The 22685-nt window shown below is 49.9% G+C and overlaps 1 protein-coding gene across 2 annotated transcripts in view; it reads left to right on the forward strand.

Annotated features, from left to right (window-relative positions):
* The first annotated feature begins 1800 nt into the window (after positions 1-1800).
* GASK1A (golgi associated kinase 1A) overlaps positions 1801-22685 on the forward strand; it is a 53966-nt gene continuing 33081 nt past the window's right edge. For both annotated transcript variants that reach the window (XM_086366224.1, XM_086366225.1), the window contains exon 1: positions 1801-2121. In XM_086366224.1, the coding sequence (XP_086222350.1) occupies positions 2119-2121 (3 nt within the window). In that variant the 5' untranslated portion in view covers positions 1801-2118. The remainder of the gene's footprint in view (positions 2122-22685) is intronic.

Genomic DNA, 22685 nt, shown 5'->3' on the forward strand with positions numbered 1-22685 from the left:
TTAGTGGACATTGGGGGTATATAGTGATCACTGTGTGTGTTTGTATGGTCAGTTGTGTCCAAGTCTTTGCGACCCCCATGGACTATAGCCCACCAGGCTCCTCTGTTCATGAGATTTTCCCAGCAAGAATTCTGAAGTGGGTTGCCACTTCCTCCTCCAGGGGATCTTCCTGACCCAGGCTTCGAACCTGTGTCTTGTACACTGGCAGGTGGATTCTTCGCCACGGAGGTACCTGGGAAACCGTTTAGTGATGAGAGACCACCATTAAAAATAATTAAGGTGGAATAGAATAGAAAATATTGGCGTGCACCACATGTAATAATGATTTATACAATTTTGTTTTAGTTACATTTGTTTAGTTACATTTAGTTACATATATGTTTGTGTAAAAAGTCAGGACAAAGAATGTACATCTCACATGGGTTACACTTAGGAAAGGAGACTCAAAAGACCACATCATCCCCTCAAACATCTGGACAAAACACAAGAAAATTTATACTGTCTGCCCCACTCCCTCTTCCCCCACATTCCTCAGCCAGCACTCAGATTGTCAGTTCTCCCCATCCTCCCTAGACACAGACTGTGGTTTTCAGCCCCGCATCCAGCATCCTTACTGGCTTATCCATTTCTTCATCTTTCTCGAGAGCTCTCGCAAATAGGCTTTGGTTTGCTAAACTGCTAACTGACTGTCTGGCCTCAGGAAAGTGACTTCAACTGCTTAATCCTCAGTTTCCTTATTTCAAAAAAGGTGGTAATAAATTCTCTCTGTTAGGATTGCTTGTGATGGTGAAATAAAATAACCTCTGGAAAACATCTGGAACATAAGGACTGAAAGAAATACATTCCTTTCCATCTGTCGTATCCCCACCACACACCCCCAATTTAAGGAGACCCTCTTAAGAAGCAGTGTCGTCAGTGACAACCTCAAAGCGTTGTGTAGCGGGGAACTCCTGGGGAGACCCCAGTTTCTGTCAATCTAATGATGACTCTTACCAGCTTGTCTTGGAGAGTAATATTTTAGCCTGGTTCCCAGATTCTCTGAGTCCTACTGCTGACTCCTTCCCCACCTTCCACCTTCGTGCCTGCAGGCTGCGAAGAATCCTGAGATACAAGCGTTGGGTTGCTTAGGAACACTGGACTCAAAGAGGTCCAGACACAGGTAGAAGGTCACTCAGCCGTGAACAGAGGGGCCAGCCCCCAACTCCAGGGCTGAGGGTTCCAGGCCCAGTCTCCTCAGTAGGGAGCACTGGGCTGCGCCGCAGCCGGCCATGGATGGTTCAAGGGACACAAGGCACGGTGTACACCTCTCGCGGAGAGGTGGGTGTCAGTGGCTTGCTGCAGCGACTTAAGCAATGGTTAGTTCTGGAGGAGAAAAACTGTTCCTTAATGACCTGAGGTACTCAAGGAATGCTCCTTCAGCGTTTCCTTCCAAATCAGCCATGGGGACCGGGCCCAAACATGGCTAAGAGATGCCAGTTAAAGTTGTCTTTCTGAGGCTTTGCTGGGGCTATAGTTTGGGCGACCCTGCGCAGGAACCCCCCCAGCCCCCCACCAGGTTGCCTTGGGCTCACTGGGCACCGCACCCCTTGGAGGCGAGATCGAGGCGATGCCCTGAGCCTGGCCTGGCGCAGGGCCCCTCGCCCCTCTCCCATCACCGGCGGCCGGCCGCGGCCGGGTCCTTTCTAGCACCTGGGCTCCCGCTCCAGGCGGCAGCGGCGGCCCGAGCCCCAGGCAGGGCTTTTATTGTGAAAGGCGCCCCGCCTCCCGCGCTTTCGGGGAAGTGGGGAGGCTGGGCCGGACAGCGAGGCACGGACTTCGCAAACTCTGCGGACGTCCGTAGCCGATCCGGGAGGGCTCGAGGCTGCAGGAAGGGTCCCGCAGAATCGCAGATCCCGCGTGTGCATTGGCCCAGACCTCCTGTACCAAGCCTAACCGCAGAGCATCCCGCCGCGCACGCCCGCCCCAGAGTTGGCCGCTAGCGAGCTGTGGCCCCTCGGTCCCGAACCCGCGTCCAGAGCAGCCCCGAGATCCACGGGGCCAGGGGCGGGCCGGGCCGGTGGGATGAGCTGACGAGCGGGCTGAGTGCGCCCCGGAGCCGCTCCAGCCACCGCGGGGGACATGGTAGGAATCGCGGGCGTGGACGCGCGGCCGGGCGGGTGGGAAGGTGGGCACCCAGACAGGTGGCCGCGGGCATTGCACCCTCTCCTGGCTCACGGAGCCGGCGCGGCTTCCTGGGGCCTGAATTGTTCCCTGAAAGTTGCAGGAGGGCGGGGACTTAGGAAGGGGCGATCGGCTTTTCTGCTTCCCTTGGCGGGGAAGACGGTGATCGGGCGGCTTTCCTTTTGGACCTGCACATCCTGGCTGCACCGTAAGCTTCTGGCAGAGGCGCGCTCTCTCCATCCAGTCCCCAGGGCAGCGCGGGGAGAGGATTCCCTGGGGCACCCGAGGCAGCCTCTGAGGGGTGAGACGCCTTTGAAATCACTTTACTCCTCTGAAAGATGCATGTGAATTTTCTGTTAGCTTCTTACTGTGTGAGTCATGTTTTAAGAAGTAGTGCCTTGCACTTACTATCATACGATTAAATTGGCCCTGGTAGAGTTCTGATGCTTGTCTCCTAGAGCCCCACCCAGCTCCACCTCCCAGGACCATAGAACAGATGTGGGTGCCCTGGAGGGCATCATTCATGAAGTCAAGGACCTCATGAACAGCAGCCCTTCCATTGATAAAGCTCACAGACATTAACAAGACCCTAAAGAATATGATTCAGGCAGCTTAGCTAAAGCACAGGTGCAGCCCCAGAAAAGGGGCTTCCCTCAGCACTGGCTGCTCAGCTCTGCTTCCACGTTAGAAGCTACCTGCAGGTTCTCTTCGGTGGCTCAGCGATAAAGAATCTGCCTGCAATGCAAGAGATGAAGGAGACGTGGGTTCGATCCTTGGCTTGGGAAGATCCCCTGGAGGAAGGCATAGTAACCCTCTCCAGTATTCTTGCCTGGGAAATCCCATGGACAGAGGAACCTGGCAGGCTACAGTCCATGAGGTCGCAAAGAGTGGGACACGACTAAAGAGACTGAACACACACACAGAAGCCACCTGCAGCCCCACCCTACCCCTCCTTCAGTTCGCTGTCCTTCCCTGGGGGTGTCAGCTACGAGGATGAGTTTGAACTCCGAGGGAACCCGGAGGGGCTCTCCTGTCTGCTTCCACGCACAGCTTTCCCACGGTATACTCACAGAGGGCAGTTTGGAGCTCAGTGGAGATACTTCTCAAGGAGCTTAGCTGGGGCCTGGAGTTAGAAGGCCCTTAGAAACTCCTCTTCAGGATGGATGGTCTCTGGGAGAATAGCTCCCCGTGGGCCCCAGTGTCCTGGCAGTGACAGGACCAAGGGTAGAGGGCTGGTCACCATGAGCTGGGAGCTCAGGGAACAGGCCTGGGAGGCGGTGTGTGAGTGTGTCTGTGTATTTCACTTTACCTTGCATAACACCTTCTCCCCAATCCTCAGAGATTTCCACTCCCCCTCAAAACTCTAAAAGAGAAATTAATAATGGTGTCTTAAGGTTGGAAAAGGGGAGTGAGTGATCAGAGGTACAGGATGTGAAAAGTGTGGAGATTTCTTTTTTTTTTTTTTACCACAGAATTCCATGTTCAGGGGCCAGAGTGTTTACAGAAGAGAGCAGGGGCCAAGGCCACCCACTCAGGGCTGGTACTGCTGTGGACAGCAGTCTTCTGTCCATGGCAGAGCCTCTGGGGCTTCCTGCGGTGGAGGCTGTGAGGAGGGAGAAGATACTTGGCTTCTGCTCCGGCAGCCTCTGGGCACCCCGATGGTATGATTGCTCCACAGCCAGGGTAGGCTTCCTGTTCCTGTGAGCCAGCGGGCTCCTGGTTTCTCACCCTCAGTTCTGGGGCATGTTGGGACCAGAACTTGAATTGGGATTTGTCTGTATTGGGGTCCACTTGCCAGAGAGGAGCCTAATGGTCAGCCTGTGGTAACAGAATGGCCTTGGAAATCTGAAGGTTTCCTTTGCTTCTCCCTCCAACTGAAGGGTCCTGTGGTCCAGAGGCCTGGGGGGGCCTTGAGAGCAACCTGGCATTGGCAGGAGTCAGTAAAGGAGGGGGCAGGGCTTGAGTCCTTTGGGGGCTTCAGTTTCCTCCTCTGTAAAGTGAGAGATTGAACTGGATGCCCTTTGAGGTGCCATTTAGCTTCCAAAATGGTTGATGCCTGAATAATTCTGAGGCTGGACCCCAGCCCTGGTGTGGACCTCCTGTTAGCATGGGTGGCTTAAAGGTGTGGGGGAGACGTGGTTCTCAGCCCTGACCTTCATGTACTCCTGACTCAGCCCTAACCCTACAAGACCAAATCCAAGGTGGGGCGCAGACCAAAGGATGTTTTAAAATGAAGCCTCCTATATGTGCATGGATTTATCTCTGGGCTTTCTATTTTGTTCCATTGATCTATATTTCTGTCTTTGTGCCAGTACCATACTGTCTTGATAACTGTGGCTTTGTAGTAGAGCCTGAAGTCAGGTAGGTTGATTCCTCCAGTTCCATTCTTCTTTCTCAGGATCGCTTTGGCTATTCGAGGTATTTTGTATTTCCATACAAATTGTGAAATTATTTGTTCTAGCTCTGTGAAGAATACTGTTGGTAGCTTGATAGGGATTGCATTGAATCTATAAATTGCTTTGGGTAGTATACTCATTTTCACTATATTGATTCTTCCAATCCATGAACATGGTATATTTCTCCATCTATTAGTGTCCTCTTTGATTTCTTTCACCAGTGTTTTATAGTTTTCTGTATATAGGTCTTTAGTTTCTTTAGGTAGATATATTCCTAAGTATTTTATTCTTTCCGTTGCAATGGTGAATGGAATTGTTTCCTTAATTTCTCTTTCTGTTTTCTCATTATTAGTGTATAGGAATGCAAGGGATTTCTGTGTGTTGATTTTATATCCTGCAACTTTACTATAGTCATTGATTAGTTCTAGTAATTTTCTGGTGGAGTCTTTAGGGTTTTCTATGTAGAGGATCATGTCATCTGCAAATAGTGAGAGTTTTACTTCTTTTTTTCCAATTTGGATTCCCTTTATTTCTTTTTCTGCTCTGATTGCTGTGGCCAAAACTTCCAAAACTATGTTGAATAGTAATGGTGAAAGTGGGCACCCCTGTCTTGTTCCTGACTTTAGAGGAAATGCTTTCAATTTTTCACCATTGAGGATAATGTTTGCTGTGGGTTTGTCATATATAGCTTTTATTATGTTGAGGTATGTTCCTTCTATTCCTGCTTTCTGAAGAGTTTTTATCATAAATGGGTGTTGAATTTTGTCAAAGGCTTTCTCTGCATCTATTGAGATAATCATATGGTTTTTATTTTTCAATTTGTTAATGTGGTGTATTACATTGATTGATTTGCGGATATTGAAGAATCCTTGCATCCCTGGGATAAGCCCACTTGGTCATGGTGTATGATCTTTTTAATGTGTTGTTGGATTCTGATTGCTAGAATTTTGTTAAGGATTTTTGCATCTATGTTCATTAGTGATATTGGCCTGTAGTTTTCTTTTTTTGTGGGATCTTTGTCAGGTTTTGGTATTAGGGTGATGGTGGCCTCATAGAATGAGTTTGGAAGTTTACCTTCCTCTGCAATTTTCTGGAAGAGTCCACGCACATATGGACACCTTATCTTTGACAAAGGAGGCAAGAATATACAATGGATTAAAGACAATCTCTTTAACAAGTGGTGCTGGGAAATCTGGTCAACCACTTGTAAAAGAATGAAACTAGAATACTTTCTAACACCATACACAAAAATAAACTCAAAATGGATTAAAGATCTAAACGTAAGACCAGAAACTATAAAACTCCTAGAGAAGAACATAGGCAAAACACTCTCTGACATACATCACAGCAGGATCCTCTATGATCCACCTCCCAGAATATTGGAAAGAAAAGCAAAAATAAACAAATGGGACCTAATTAACCTTAAAAGCTTCTGCACATCAAAGGAAACTATTAGCAAGGTGAAAAGACAGCCTTCAGAATGGGAGAAAATAATAGCAAATGAAGCAACTGACAAACAACTAATCTCAAAAATATACAAGCAACTCCTACAGCTCAACTCCAGAAAAATAAATGACCCAATCAAAAAATGGGCCAAAGAACTAAATAGACATTTCTCCAAAGAAGACATACAGATGGATAACAAACACATGAAAAGATGCTCAACATCACTCATTATCAGAGAAATGCAAATCAAAACCACTATGAGGTACCATTTCACACCAGTCAGAATGGCTGCGATACAAAAGTCTACAAATAATAAATGCTGGAGAGGGTGTGGAGAAAAGGGAACCCTCTTACACTGTTGGTGGGAATGCAAACTAGTACAGCCATTATGGAGAACAGTGTGGAGATTCCTTAAAAAACTGGAAATAGAACTGCCTTATGATCCAGCAATCCCACTGCTAGGCATACACACTGAGGAAACCAGAAGGGAAAGAGACACGTGTACCCCAATGTTCATCACAGCACTGTTTATAATAGCCAGGACATGGAAGCAACCTAGATGCCCATCAGCAGATGAATGGATAAGAAAGCTGTGGTACATATACACAATGGAGTATTACTCAGCCATTAAAAAGAATACATTTGAATCAGTTCTAATGAGGTGGATGAAACTGGAGCCTATTATACAGAGTGAAGTAAGCCAGAAGGAAAAACACCAATACAGTATACTAACGCATATATATGGAATTTAGAAAGATAGTAACAATAACCCTGTGAACGAGACAGCAAAAGAGACAGTGATGTATAGAACAGTCTTATGGACTCTGTGGGAGAGGGAGAGGGTGGGAAGATTTGGGAGAATGGCATTGAAACTTGTAAAATATCATGTATGAAACGAGATGCCAGTCCAGGTTCGATGCACGATACTGGACGCTTGGGGCTAGTGCACTGGGACGACCCAGAGGGATGGTATGGGGAGGGAGGAGGGAGGAGGGTTCAGGATGGGGAACACATGTATACCCGTGGTGGATTCATTTTGATACTTGGCAAAACTAATACAAATATGTAAAGTTTAAAAATTAAATAAAATAATAAAAAAAAAGATTTTGGAGGCAGATAACCTGAAAAAAATAAAATAAAATAAAATGAAGCCTCCCTGAATGGTCCCACTGTGCACCCACAACTGAGAACCACAGGGCTGGAGGACTGAAGGGAAGAGGAACTTCGCTTACCTAGATGTTCCTGCATCTGTAGAACTGCTGCTCGTACATGCTAACTCGCTTCAGTCGTGTCCGACTCTTTTGGGACCCCATGGACTATAGCCCTCCAGGCTTCTCTGTCCATGGGATTCTCCAGGCAAGAACACTGGAGTGAGTGGCCATGCCTTCCTCCAGGGGATCTTCCTGACCCAGGAATTGAACCTGGGTTTCCCGCATTACAGGCAGATTCTTTACCACCTGAGCCACCAGGGAAGTGCTACTCCTAGAGACAGTCCTAAAACAGAAGGCTTCAGTGAACTTCAGCTAGAAAACGATATATGTTATATGCCCCTCTTGGAGGATCCTCCCACAGAGAAACTTCTTTTAATTCATTAAAGCTGAAATGTGAATTTCCCCAACTTGTTTGTATATTCAGTAATTTTTGAGCACTATCCTATTACTGATTCCCCAAGGTACATAAAATAGGAAGGCTGTGTTAGAAATATAAACTAAATGTCTGGAATCCTTGAATGTCCTTTTTTCAGAAGTGAACACTGAACTGTGGGGCCTGTGAGGGCGTTTTTGATCATCATGAAGGGGCTATGAGTCTCAGCCAGGGCTCTGTGTGTCTATTTCTAAAGCTAAGAGTGTGATACTCGCCACCTTGGCACTTTCCTTACAGTGATGGTGGCAGACTTGATGTATGCTGAAGACTTTGAGCTTGGATGAAAAATATTGATAGGAGGTAATTACTGCAAACTTAAAATTTTTTTTTCTTTTTGATCCTTGGGGATAAAAAATATATATGATAACAACATATGTGAAATACAATACATTCTGTATAACAGTCACCGCCAACTTCTACAGGTAACTATGGTTCTCATTTTGGTGTATCCTCTATTCTTTTTGAGTATTATTTTAAGACTTGTATACAGAACATGCAGTTCTGCAATCTGTCTTACCCCAGTTTCTATCCAAAAAATGTGTTTTTGCGATGTGTACATCTCTAAAAAGGTCTTCATCACCCTACTTTCAATGCTCAGTGCCGTGGTTATTATTTTTGTAATATTTATTTCTTTATTTGGCTGTGTCAAGTCTTAGTTGCAACATGTGGGATCTTTTGTTGCAGTGAGTGGGCTCCAGGGTGCATGAGCTCAGTAGTTGCGGTGTATGGGCTCAGACGTTAAAGAATCCACCTGCAGTGAGGGAGACTTGAGTTCGATCCCTGTGTCAGGAAGTTCCCCTGGAGAAGGGATACGCTACCCACTCCAGTATTCTTGGGCTTCCCTGGTGGCTCAGATGGTAAAGAATCTGCCTGCAATGCAGGAAACCTGGGTTCAATCCCTAGGTCTGGAAGATCCCCTGGAGGAGGGCACGGCCACCCACTCCAGTATTCTTGCCTGAAGAATCCCCATGGACAGAGGAGCCTGGTGGGTTACAGGCCATGGGGCGCAAAGAGTCGGACATGACTGAGGGACTAAGCACAGCACATGGGCCAAATTGCTCTGTGACACGTGGGATCATAGTTCCTCGACCAGGGATACAACCTGTGCCCTCTGCATTGCCAGGTAGGTTCTTAACCACTAGACCGCCAGGGAATTCTCAATACCATAGTTCTGATAATCATCTCCTTGCTTGCGGACTTCAGGTCATTTCCACTTTGGGGTTGTTTTCGATGGCCTGGGGCTCGCTTCTGATCATCCATGGAAATGGGAATCAAGCAGTCGCACAAGATCAAATTGATTCAGACTCTTCATCAAGGATTTTACTGCAGCCGCCCTTGAGGACCTGGAGTGTGGGTGTGGGAGGACTTTCCTCTTGTCTGTCTTTCCTCTACTATGAGCATATCATCAGGCAGCCATGGGGAGAAGGGCATCCCAGGGGAGCCCACACATGGCTCAGTTCTCCTTGGAAGAACCAAGAGCTCCTGTCCCTAGAGGTTAAGACCTGGAAGGGAATCTGTAGGTGAAGGGGCTAAGGCTGGAGAAGGGGTGTGACCTTCTCCAGGTCTCCAGGTCTCCTCGTTCGTCATATCCTTGGGGCCTCTGGTGCAGCTTGGAGTGGCGGGGTGGGGGTGGGGGTGGGGGTGGGAGGCACGTGGTTTGAAATCAGAATGAGGTTTGTGCCAGAGTAGGCTACTGTGTGGCTTTGAGTAAGTACTCCGATGCTTTGAACCTCCCTCATCTATAAAATGGGCTTATACCTAGGGGCTGCTATGAGGACCAAAGGACTCTCAGAGGTGAAACCCCGTGGTACCCCAAAGGTGCTATAAGAATGGGTATAAGGAGCCCACAGAAATAGATTTTCTTTTTGTCAGGGCCTAAAACAGTAAGGAAGTCATTGATGTATTTTATCTAATGCCAACTATTGGATAGGAGGTGCTCTCGGGACTCTAAGTATGGGACAAGTGGAGACAGAGTCTGACCTGCGACAGTTTTCTTGCTCCTTTTAGATCTCTCTTCTCACCAATACCCAGTCCCTGGGAGATGCCTGCCCTGTCTGTGTGCCCTGGGCCTCCTTGCTGGGTGTTGGCTGGGTGAGCAGGCAGCCCCATTCAGCTGCAGCCCCCGAGGTCTGAGGTCCGGGCGCCCTGGCAGATGACCCTGCAGGAGGTCTGGGTGAAGCCTTCAGGTTCTCAGGCTCAGCTGGAGAAGCAGTTAAACCAGTTTTGGAATCAGAACTGGGAATCAGGACGTCCAGCCCTTGGAGCCTGCGGGGAATTCGATACCCTCTCCTGTGGGCACACAGCTCACAGAGCAGCTTCTGCTACATACAGAAGCCAGGCTCTGCAGGGCTGGCCCGGGAAACAGAGGCTTTAAACAATCCTCTGGCCCCAACCAGACCAAGCAGGAGTTGGTCCAAAAGCAGTGGGTTGGAAGGGATAGCGTAGAGGTGGGGTAGGCCTCATGAGACATGACATCCTTCTTAGTGTCAGGGGGAGGGGGAGAAATGTGCCCCAGTTCCTCCCCAAAGATGCTGACGGTCCCCTAGAAGAGGCCTAGGGGGCTAGCCCTCCCTCCCTCCCAAGGTGCTGATGTCGAAGCAGAGTGCATTCCGTTTCCTTGAGGCCTGGGTGCCTGAGCCACCGGGGCTGTCTTTGCTTGGTTTCGTTTTCTGATATGACTGCTAAAGTGTTTCCACCTGGGGCGCTCGGGGTGCAATCCCTGTGTCGTCTGGATGTGCCTCCTACACGGGCTCGTGTCTGATGGGCCGCCTGGCCCAAGGTGAGGATGGAGCCAGGTCTGTGGGTGACCCCCAGGCTGCCTCCCTGTACGCCCCACACACCATGTGCGCATAGCCTTGGAAGTGGCCTGGGGGCTCCACAAGTGCTTGCTGGGAGGCACCAGAAGGGGCTGTAAGGTGGCAGCTGGTGAACTGTGGGGTGAAGGCAGGTTGGAGTGAGAGGCCAGGAGGGGAGGATGCGGAGGATGGGGAAGCAGCAGGGGCCTCCGCTGGCCTCCAGGCCTTGAGTGGTTCTGAAAGAACTCGGGTCTCCAGGGCCAGGGCCTGACTGTCACTCCCCGTGGCTGTGGGATTCTCGAGGGAGGATTTTGCAGTGATGGAACTGTTGTGTCCTGATTGTGGTGGGTGGTGGTCCTATCCACACACTAAGACTCATAGAACTGGATACAGAAGTTTTAATTTTACTGAAAAAATAATTTTAAAAATAGTTAAAAAGTTAATATAACAACAAGAAAAGGAAAAAGCAGTCTAGCAGAAGGAACAGCATACGCAAAGCCCTAAAGGCAAGAGTGAGAGTCCCTTGGACTGCAGGGAGATCCAACCAGTCCATTCTAAAGGAGATCAGTCCTGGGTGTTCACTGGAAGGACTGAGCTAAAGCTGAAACTCCAATACTTTGGCCACCTCTTGCGAAGAGTTGACTCATTGGAAAAGACCCTGATGCTGGGAGGGATTTGGGGCAAGAGGAGAAGGGGACGACAGAGGATGAGATGGCTGGATGGCATCACTGACTCGAAGGACGTGAGTTTGAGTGAACTCCGGGAGTTGGAGATGGACAGGGAGGCCTGGCGTGCTGCGATTCATGGGGTTGCAAAGAGTCGGACATGACTGAGCGACTGAACTGAACTGAAAGGCAAAAGTGAGCTGTCCAAGCTGGCCGGGAGGATGTTGGGGGGAACCTTCTGGAAATGGGGCTGGAGGCAGAGCCTGGAAAGGGGGCACGAGTGGTCCCCCCAGCCAGAGGTGGGATTTGTGCTATCATCCTGAGAAGAGAGGGGGCAACAGGAAGGCTTTTGAGCTTGGAGAGGTGGGATTGTATTTGCATTTTAGAGAGCACTTTCCCAGGGAGGGGAGGCTGCAGGGGGCGGGTGGAGGGGCAGTGTCTGGGAACAGTCGTGACCCCTGACCCTGGTGGACCAGAGGGAGGCGTGGCTGGAGGGAGCAAGTGTGGGGGATATTTGGGCAGGAGAACCTCCAGCCCTTGGCAACCTGAGGGCAAGTAAAGAGTGACTTCCGTTTCTTGCTTGGGCATCTGCGTACAGAGGCTTCTGTGCCTTGCTCCTCTTTCTTCGTCATAAAGATAAGACCCCTTATCTTATGGGGTCTTTTGGCCACCTGATATGAAGAGCTGACTCATTGGAAAAGACCCTGATGCTGGGAAAGATTGAAGGCAAAAGGAGAGGAGAGGGGGGCGGCAGAGGATGAGATGATGAGGTAGCATCACTGACTCTACGGACGTGAATTTGAGCATACTCTGAGAGAGAGTGGAGGACAGGGAAGCCTGGTGTACTGCAGTCCATGGGGTCACAAAAAGAGCTGGACACGACTTAGCGACTGATTGACAACAATGGGGTCCTGGGACTTCCCTGGTGGTCCGGGGCTAAGACTCCGAGCTCCCAATGCAAGGGGCCTGGGTTTAAGTCCTGGTCAGGGAACTAGGTCCCACATGGCTCTGCAGCCAAGTGAACAGGCACATTAAGACAAAAGAACACTGGGTCCTATAACTTGCCGCCCTTAGGAGCAACATGATATAGAAGTAACTTACTTAAAAATGATTCTAATGGTTTCAGTTCTATAAAATAGATCACTATGGTATATTCTTAGAGTAACGGTGAAGTGTTTGACATTTCTCCCTTAATCCTCTGAATTGGTTTTGCCGTTATAATCATAAAACTAGGAGAGATAATTTCAATAAAAACGAGTACAGTGTTACTCATGCCACGCCAGCCACCTTGCCTGCAACGCCCTGGCACCCTCTTGGCTAGTACAGCCACCGGGGTCCCCTTCCTTGTGGCCCCCAGGTCCTGCTGGGGGGTGGGCAGGGCGGTGGCTACTCCATCGCTCTTGGCCCAGCTGCCCCGCCTGCCACGGGCTCGGGCTCGGGCTTGGGTTTCTGCTAAGTGGCCGCAGGAAGGGGCTGAGTCCCATGCTGTTTACTTGCGGGCAGTTTTTGTTTGGCTTTCAAGGGCGTTTGCTTGCAGTGAGCAAACAACCTCTTCCAGAACCATGTGGAAAAATCACATCCTTCCATCTTGGCTTGGGCAGCAGGTTCATGGTTCCATGTTCAGGAGCCAATGGAGGGATTTTTCCAGAAATGCCATCAGTCAAAGAACTGGCCAAAGACAGCTAAGAGGTTAGGACAAAAGGAGAGAAAAAAAGATCAGCGTTAAGAGCCGTTAAGGAGGTTTATGGATGCCACATGAGGAGAGTGGGGTTCAAAGACAAAAGGGACGGCCCCAGGGAGGCTCTTTCACCCCTGCGGACCCGCAGGAGCCCACAGATGCCCCTCCAAGTCTGAGCATGCCAGCCGGGGGACACGGGGCCGGGCTGTGCTGGGCACGGGGCTCCAAGCTGGGTTTCAGCAGCGTGCTGCCCTGCGGCAGAGCGGTGACGCTTCCCCCTGGCCTGGCAGCCGAGGGCTGACGCCGCCGCCTCTCTGCGCTTCCCGTGTCCCACGTCTGCCCGGTGCTCCTGCCGGGGGAACTTTATCAGCAGAACAAGCTTGGCTTGTCCAGCAGCTGCCTTGCTTCTGTCCAGACTGGTTTTGTAGCAGTGCTTTTAGGGGCCTTCCAGTGTACTAGCAGAATTCTCAAGACACTCCGTCTCTTCTGTCTCAGTCTCCATGTGTCCTGAAAGGAGAGGATGCATACGCGTGCACTCCTCCATGCCAAGGTTCCTTCATGTACACATGCCGGCGACTTACACCTCCCGCAGGAACATCTGTTAATACAGCCCAGCTAGTTACTTAGTGGGGAACGTTGTCTGTGGTCATGTTCCCGCCTGGACTGTAGACTAAAGGCAGAGGCCATGCCTTCCTTCTTTGTTCTGGCCATGGTTTAAAACACAGCTTGAGAACCTTTAGATGCTTGGGGCCTCTTATCTAAAGTGGAAAAGGAAGACCCACCTGCAGTCAAACCTGTAACCCTAGAGGGTCAAAATTTCAAAAGTTACAGGACTCACAACCCCCTTCATGCTTTCCTCCAAAGAAAATGGAGGGACCTCAGCCCTGGGGGCCACGTGATGATGGGTTTCCAGCCAGGTGGAAAGGAGGTGGGTGGGAGGGAGTGATGGACTCGCGCTGTCCGAGGTGGGCTGAGCGCCGTGCGTCGCACTTCCCGGGATGTCTGGGCCCCATGGAGGTGGAGGCTGCAGCCCGTTTGAGGGCGGGAGGCTGGGATGGCCCGTGAATGGGCCATTCGGATGTCCATCCCCGTGCAGGGAGGAGGGTGGGCGGGACACACAGGCCTCTTTCTCCAGGACAGAGCGGCTCTGTTGTCTGTTCACACAGAAGCTCAGTGTGTACCTGCGGGGGGACCCGGATCCCGGCTCGGGGGCTGGCCGCCGGCAGTGGTGGCCTCCTGGGCAGCACACCCGGCCACAGTCTGCAGGCCCCGCACAAGCCAGCTCGTCCAGCTCTGTCTCACCCCCGCCCCCTGCTCTCCCCACGGTCCCTGCTGCCCCAGAGATCTTCCTGCAGCTACAAAGATGTTATTGTATTCCTTCCTTTCAGAACAGTCTCCTGAAACTCTAGTTAAAATCCCCTCATTTCCCTTTGGGGAGGGGGTAGGGACGTCCGGGCAATGCCACCCTGTTCCGTCGCTTCTCTGGGTGTCAGGAAAGGCTCCTGCTCACACTCACGCATTCCTTGTTCACACTCATCCATCCCCTGGGCTTAGACTGTCATTGTCACAGGGCCTGTACCAGTGCCTGGTACGAAAGCATGAAGGGTTCAGAGGGGAGTTCTAACTGGAACAACTGAATTCAAAGCCTGCTTACCACCTGGGGCAAGTCAGTGATCCTTTAACCTCTCAGCCTCAGTTTCCCCTAAGAGAACACCATCTCCTTGTGGGATTGTGTGTTAATGCTATCATGAGCATACATCACCTCATACAATAGTCATCAGCACAGAGTAAGTGCTCAGTTAGTGGGAGCTGTGAGTATTACCTTGTCCCTGGACAACAGATAGGGCTGGAGATGCTTGAAGGCCTGGGCCACTAGGACTGTTAGCAGGAGCCTTCAGTGCATCCAGGGAGCGGGTGTTGGGGGGTATCCCTGTTCCCTAGTTCCCACCAGGGAACAGGTACTATAAAGGGCCTGCCTTTGTATCAGCCACGTGGGTCTCTCCCTGTGATGGTGAACTGGAGAAAGGCAGAATCCAGTGGTACCAGTTCAAGGAGTCTTGACGTGTCCATGCCTAGAATTCAAAAGAGCTCTAAACTCGGATAATGAAAAGTTCCGTCTTTATTTTCACTGGTCTCTAACTGAAATTCAGCATTTCTTCAAGAATGAATGTAGGCGCTAACCACCGTAGCATTAACAAGACCTGTGACTTAGTCACCAAGAGGAATCACAGAGATTTTACATCATGAGTTGGAAGCAGATTCTCTGAAATATAGTCTTCACTCTTCACTACTTTGAAACTGCATTTGTTATTAGATGAGTTGATAGATCTCATCATTTAATGCGTTAATGAAGAAGCACATGTATTATTATATCACAGATTTGTTTTTGGGAATATTTTGATGACTATATTTCGTATAATTGATTGCCTTTGTAACTCTCTGCTTTTTATTTGTACGTTAAAGAAAAGCATCCTGAGAAAGCCATGGCTTCACCACATGGCTTAAGTAGCACTAATCTTTGGTGCTAAAAGGATTTGGAAACTCTGCTTCTGTATAGATGGTTGTCTGTGTGATCTGATCTTCAAATATGCCAAGAAGCCCCTTTGTCTAAAAAATGTCTTTCCTCAGCTTCTACTCCAAGGTCATTAAAAAATAACTTCAGCAACTTCTAGTGAGTGCTGGGCTCTGTGCTGGCTGTGAGATCATTTGCCTTAGAACTGATAACAGCAAATGTTTGTCTTGGGCTTTGTAGCTCTCTTATCCATTATCGTGTTGAATCTTCAATCCTTCAAGTGTTAAGGCTGGTCTCATTGGATCCAGTTTAGAGAGTAGTAAATAGAGTAACTTCAGAGAAGGCAATGGCACCCCACTTCAGTGTTCTTGCCTGGAGAATCCCAGGGACGGGGGAGCCTGGTGGGCTGTCGTCTATGGGGTCGCACAGAGTTGAACACGACTGAAGCGACTTAGCAGTAGCAGCAAATAGAGTAACTTAGAGATCAGCAATGCTCTAATTGCCAAGACATACAGTTCAAATGTATGAAGGACTTTAAGGTGGGTCCTACAATGGACTTTAAGTTTGAGCAAACTCTGGGAGATACTGAAGGACAGGGAAGCCTGGCGTGCTGCAGTCCATGGGGTTGCAAAGAGTCAGACATGACTTAGCAACTGAGCAACAACTACAACCACAAATCTGAGTCTCTTTCCATTCGATCAACCTGAAAATTCTCACACTTGGTACGTAGCTGTTTTATTTTGGTAGCATCTGTGGAAATTTTCTGTTATAAGTAAATATTCTTGGAAATGAGTTTCTTGTGTAGCGTGTCACCCGAGGGTGTGGGTCCCAGGAGTGTCTTGTTTAGACTCAGGTGGGGTGGGGAGGGTGAGAGCCCTGGACATGGGCGAGAATGGATTCCGGGAGAGGGTGAAGATGGCTGTGAGGCGATGGGAACAGGACATACAGGCGGCAGGCTGTGTCGGAGCTGGGGCTGGGGGTGGGGAAGGCCAGTGCTGGGGGGAGAAGTCCTGCCAGGGAGCGCCAGCTTGGAGGCCCATCTTGACTCTGTGCTTTGCTTGGGACACCTCCAGAGCTTGCAGCAGACATCAGAGCAGCATCTCCATGAGGGGCTGAAGGAGTCCCCCTTTCTGGAAGCTTCTGAGGAGACTGCCTAGGACTAGAAACATGAGGGCTAGCAGAGCGTTCTCTTTTATCATGAAAACAGACCTGCTCCTCTTCTCTAGCTCTGAGAGGGTCCCCGTGACACTGAGGGGTGCTTCCCCTCATCTCTTGTCCCAGGTGATGGCTTTCTCCCTGTTTCGGTAGTGAAGCTCTGCAAGGCGGCAGCTCCCCAGAGCGCCCAGGGCGGCCCAGGCATAGAACTCAGCAAGTGTCCCCAGAGCCGAGTCCAATAGGACTTTCTGAGAAGATGGACATGTCCTACTCTGCGCCGTCCACCTCGGTGGCCACCACTCCCAGGCGACTGCTGAGTACTTGAAATGGGGTGAGTGCAACCCAGGAATGGAAATGTTAAATTTGAATGAGTTTAAATGTAAATAGCCACCGGTGGTTCATGGCTCTCACATTGGACAGTGCCGATCTGGCCCAGGAAGTATAAACGGAAGTGCCGATGGCGCCCAGCTGGTGGCTTAAGTGAAAGAAGTGGGCTGGGCGTAACGAAGACAGTGCCCATCTATGTTTTGTTTTCTCTGGTTGTACTCAGGAAGGTGTTTGTATTCTTGGAAAAACAGCAAAGCAAGTGAGACTCCAAAGGCAACTGTTTTCCTTCTCGTGGGAGACACGTCAGGGCATGGTGGAGCCTGCGGTGGACGGCAGAGAGCGTGTCACTGAGAGAGGGAGCCATCCTCCGCTCCAGCCGTATGAGAACGTGGGCCCAGGTTGTGGCTCAAACTTCTCCCTTTTCGTAGGAGGCTGGAAATCTAGATTTTTATAGGAAATATCCTGGTTTTTTAAACATTGGCTCAAATTTATTTAAAACCTCTTAGGCCAAACTAAACACATCTGCAGGCCAGATTCAGCCCAAGGATCCCGGTTTACGAACTCTCCTTCAGGCCTGATTCTGGAGAAGTCCATACGACCTGCTGTGACTGGGATGGATTTAAGGCAGAGTCAAGTTGATTTTCCCCTCAGTGGCCCTAGTTGGCTCAGGCCCCCTGTTGCCACGAGCTTGGTTGGAATTGGGGGGAAGTGTGTATGTAGGACACAGGCCTGCCCCCCTCTCCCTCTCTTCTCTGGGGCCGTGTCCCTGGCCTCTGAGCAGCCAGAGAGCAGAAATCTCTGGAAGGCTGGAACAGAATGGCCCAGGGAGAAACTTGCTTTCGTTTTTTCAGCCTCAATTCCCACTGCCAGGCCTGAGAGCAAAACTGTATGGCCGTTAATACCAAGGCAGCCAGAGAAAATTTCCGACAAATGATAGGGTCTCGAAAATTCCATCTGGTCTGCGGTGTTTCCACACTAGTGCTCTTGTGAGCTGGAACAAAATGGTAATTCAGTCATGGGTGTGGAGAAGGCTCCTGGGGCGGCCGGTGGGGCTGGAAAAGCCCCAACATACAATCAACGTAGAGATTGGAGCAGAGCAACCAGCAGCAGGGAGGGAGGGATAAAGGACATGTCGTTTAGCCCCTTGGGAGCAGGTCAGGCAGGCATGTGTTCTCAACGCAGGTGCTAAGAACCCTGCCGTGGAGGTAACCCCGTGGGTCCCGCTGGAAAGCATCATCAGTTATGCGTGTGTGCCAGTGCTCCAGTCGTGTCTGACTCTTTGCGACCCCATGGACAGAGAAGCCTGTCAGGATCCGTGGGATTCTCCAGGCAAGAATGCTGGAGTGAATTGCCATGCCCTTGTCCAGGGGATCTTCCCGACCCAGGGATCGAAACCACGTCTCTTATGTCTCCTGCATTAGCAGGCAGGTTCTTTACCACCAGGGCCACCTGAGAAGCCCCATGATCAGTTATGAGTAAACGTAATTATATTTCAGCTTCTATTTTGCATGTTTTCCCACAATAGCTCATACAACTCTCACAGTACTTAGGAGTACTTAGGAGTGATGTTATTTTTTTAAATAAGTCACTTTCTTTTCCCACCAGAACGTCACCATTGCTCTTCATGTTTCACTCCTGCCTGGAGCAGGGCTTGGCTCAGGAATATCTGCCCAATGCCGTAATGAATGGTCCACCCTCTGAGAGGGGTGCCATTCATAGCCATGGGACAGATGTGGAAGTGGAGGCCTGAGTTCACACAGCCAGGATGCAGTGGAGCTGGGATCAACATCCTTGCAGCCTGGCTCTGAAGCTGTGTGTCACCCAGGGGCTGGTGGTGGGTGAGCCTGGTGAGCTGCTGCCTTGCTCTGGGCCCAGAGACAGTAGCCTCATCTACAAGTTCCTGTATTTCCATTCTGTTTCACGTGTCAGAAGTTGGAAGGTTTAACTTTTTGCATCCTTTTGTGACATTTTTTGGTAACATTCTTCTGTATCATTCTCAGATAGAGGAATAAGAGTACAGTTCAGGGTCTTGCAGTGGGGAGCGGGAGGGACGGGGAGAGAGCGGAATGCAAGCAAGAATTAATACTTTGTAAACACTATGCAGAGTACATCAAGAGAAACGCTGGGCTGGAAGAAGCACAAGCTGGAATCAAGATTGCCCGGAGAAATATCAATAACCTCAGATATGCAGATGACACCACCCTTAAGGCAGAAAGTGAAGAGGAACTAAAAAGCCTCTTGATGAAGGTGAAAGAGGAGAGTGAAAAGGTTGGCTTAAAACTCAACATTCAGAAAACGAAGATCATGGCATCTGGTCCCATCACTTCATGGGAAATAGATGGGGAAACAGTGGAAACAGTGTCAGACTTTATTTTTTGGGGCTCCAAAATCACTGTAGATGGTGACTGCAGCCATGAAATTAAAAGACGCTTGCTCCTTGGAAGGAAAGTTATGACCAACCTAGACAGCATATTCAAAAGCAGAGACATTACTTGGCCAACAAAGGTTCATGTAGTCAAGGCTATGGTTTTTCCTGTGGTCATGTATGGATGTGAGAGTTGGACTGTGAAGAAAGCTGAGCGCCAAAGAATTAATGCTTTTGAACTGTGGTGTTGGAGAAGACTCTTGAGAGTCCCTTGGACTGCAAGGAGATCCAACCAGTCCATTCTGAAGGAGATCAGCCCTGGGTGTTCTTTGGAAGGAATGATGCTAAAGCTGAAACTCCAGTACTTTGGCCGCCTCATGCAAAGAGTTGATTCATTGGAAAAGACTCTGATGCTGGGAGGGATTGGGTGCAGGAGGAGAAGGGGACGACAGAGGATGAGATGGCTGGATGGCATCACTGACTCGATGGACGTGGGTCTGAGTGAACTCCGGGAGTTGGTGATGGACAGGGAGGCCTGGCGTGCTGTGATTCATGGGGTCGCAAAGAGTCGGACACGACTGAGCAACTGAACTGAACTGAACTGAAGCACTATCCTTCCTACATTCCTTATTTGAGAGTGCTGGTTCCAAGAGATGAACTGTATAACCATCCAACAAATGGCTGAGGTTACAGACAATCTCATTTTAGATGTATCGGAGGTAGAATGGGGGCATAAGTCCGTCGAAGACTAATTCCTCCTCCTTGCTAGTTTTGCCTTTTAAAGTCTTGCCCTGGACATAGCTCCCTAACTAAAATTTATGCCTCCTTGCACACGGGGGAAATCACATTCTTTCAGACCCCGAGGTGCCATCATACATTGGTGAGAGACCCAGCGGACGCCTGTCCCGTGAGAGAGATGGAGTTGATCCACACTTCCCTGCCTAGGAACGCCCTCTCCTTGGCTCCTCTTCCCATTCCCCATTCCCCACCCCTGCCCCTCGCCCGGTATGTCCATCAGATACACTTCCCAGGTGCCCCAGTGTTGGGAACACCCAGCACCACATCTTTGCCGCAGCAGAACTCTAACAGGGCTCTGGCACTGGGGGCTCGCCCAGAAAGCCTGCCTGCCTGGCGCAGGCACCGTCTGAAGTTCCACGTCAGGATGCAGAGAGGCACGTAGCCCTTCTGGCTGCTTCTCTTGGTGGAACCTGGTGATCTGTGGTCCAGAATAAGGGACCATTTTGGGTGGCGCTCAATGCAAACAGCATGTGGTCACATCCAGCCTGAAAAGGGCTTGGCCAGTCAGAGCCGAGGAAGAGGAGACGGATGTTAGGAAACAGGAGTCTGTGCTGAGCAGCTCACACAGCTGTTAGCAAGTGTGCGGAAGGGGCTGCGGTGTTTGCTTCTTTGTTCATGAACACGAAGCTGCAGATGGGGGAGGCACCAGTTGACTTAATCCCTTCCAAAGAGGAGAGCTGGGATTCAATGTGGGGTCGGGGGCCATGGCTCCTGACTTCCAGAAACACCTGATTTTGCCAGGAGTTTCAGTGAGGAGTTAGGGAGGTGACATAGGTAACCGTAAAGGTGGGGACAGGTGGGGCCCTGGGGTTGTAACGAGAGGGCTGGCACTGGGGGCGTCTGGGGCGATGTTACTCTTTAAAATTTACGTGACCAGTGAGAGGGCAGCCATGCTTGCTTTGGAGACGGAATCTGCGGGCTATGGAGGCCTCCCGTCAGCTAGACTGTCAGCTCACTTCCTTGTCTTGTCCTGCAGGCTGCCTCCTCTCCTCAGACACCCTTCTCCCACCTGAGGCTATGTCCCCTCAAGGCCCCCAGCTGCCCTTGAGGCAGCTCCCTGACCTTTTTCAAGGTCACACATCACACCCTCCTCTCCTTTTTGGATTCTTCTGATTACCAGAAACTGGGCTTCCCAGGTGGCGCTAGTGGTAAAGAACCCAAATGCCAATGCAGGAGATGTAAGAGACGCAGGTTCAATCCCTAGGTCAGGAAGATCCCCTGGAGGAGGAAATGGCAACCCACTAGCAGTGTTCTTGCCTGGAGAACCCCATGGACAGAGGAGCCTGGCGGGCTGCAGTCCATGAGGTCGCACAGAGTCAGACACGCCTGAGTGCATGGACACACACACAAGGTGGAAACTCTGCTGATTAGAAATCTGGTTAATTATCGCTGCTGCTGCTGCTGCTGCTAAGTCACTTCAGTCATGTGCAACTCTGTGCGACCCCATGGACTACAGCCCACCAGGCTCCTCTGTCCATGGGATTCTCCAGGCAAGAACACTGCAGTGGATTGTCATTTCCTTCTCCAATGCATGAAAGTGAAAAGTGAAAGTGAAGTCACTCAGTCGTGTCCGACTCTTAGCGACCCCCATGGACTGCAGCCCACCAGGCTCCTCCGTCCATGGGGTTTTCCAGGCAAGAGTACTGCAGTGGGGTGCCATTGCCTTCTGCAGGTTAATTATCGCTAGTTCTTCCAAATGCGAATGGAGCTAGGTGGGTCTGTGCTCAGACTGTCTTCTCCTAGAATCCCTTGTGAGATGGTCCAGGTGATTCTCAAGACCAATGGTCTCAGAGGCTGAGTGTGCTATGGGAATTTCCCAACTTTTTGGTTTTATTTGCTGGAGACTAAAGACTCAGCCTCTGTTCTAAGGGTGGAGAAAAATGGATGTGTGTAAATTTCTTTCTTAAGGAATTTTCAAAGGAAATGTTGATGTAGACTTCATTTTTGCCTAATTTGCTCCATCAGAATCTAACTCCCTCGTCAGTCAGACCCCCATTGCACTTCGGTTTTTATGCGTGACTTTGTCTGTGTTGACAGCCACGTTGATCCAAGTGAACAGTTGCTGAGGAGTAAACCATTAAGGAACACTGCATGTCTAAAACTGCTTTTATTTCACCCTCACAATTGATGGATAATGTGACTGTGTGGTTGTTGTTGTTCAGTCGCTCAGTTGTGTCAGACTCTTTGCAACCCCATGGACTGCAGCACTCGAGGCCTTCCTGTCCCTCACGATCTCCGGGAGTTTGCCCAAGTTCCTGTCCACTAAGTTGGTGATGCTATCCAAACATCTTATCCTCTGCCACCCTCTTCTCCTTTGGCTTTCAACTGTTCCCAGCATCAGGATCTTTTCCAATGAGTATGACTGGGTATAAAATTCTAAACCATAATATAAATTTCTAAGCCAGAAACAATTTTCTGTCAGATTTTGAAGGATTTGCTCAATTGTGTTCCAATACTGCAGTACTGAGACCAGAGCCATTCGGATTTGTTGATTACTTTTGATTACTTGTAGAAAACCTGTTTTGGTTTTTTTCCTTTTGCTCTGGGAACTTGTAGGGTATTTCCCCCAGTGTTCTGAAATTTCACAAGGATGTGTCTTGGTTTGTCTTCTCCTGGTTTCCCAGTAGCTGAGCCTGAGGCAGAAGGCTTTTGTGCTGCTGTTTCACTGGGGACGAGTGCCGTCTCAGTGAACACGAAGCAAAGCAGGGAGGAATGTTATGAGGATCCATTACTGATTAAGCTGG

Source organism: Bos grunniens, chromosome 22 (assembly GCF_055505025.1).
Source record: "Bos grunniens cultivar Pamir isolate PY7600 chromosome 22, Bosgru_T2T1.0, whole genome shotgun sequence".
Lineage (NCBI taxonomy): Eukaryota > Metazoa > Chordata > Mammalia > Artiodactyla > Bovidae > Bos > Bos grunniens.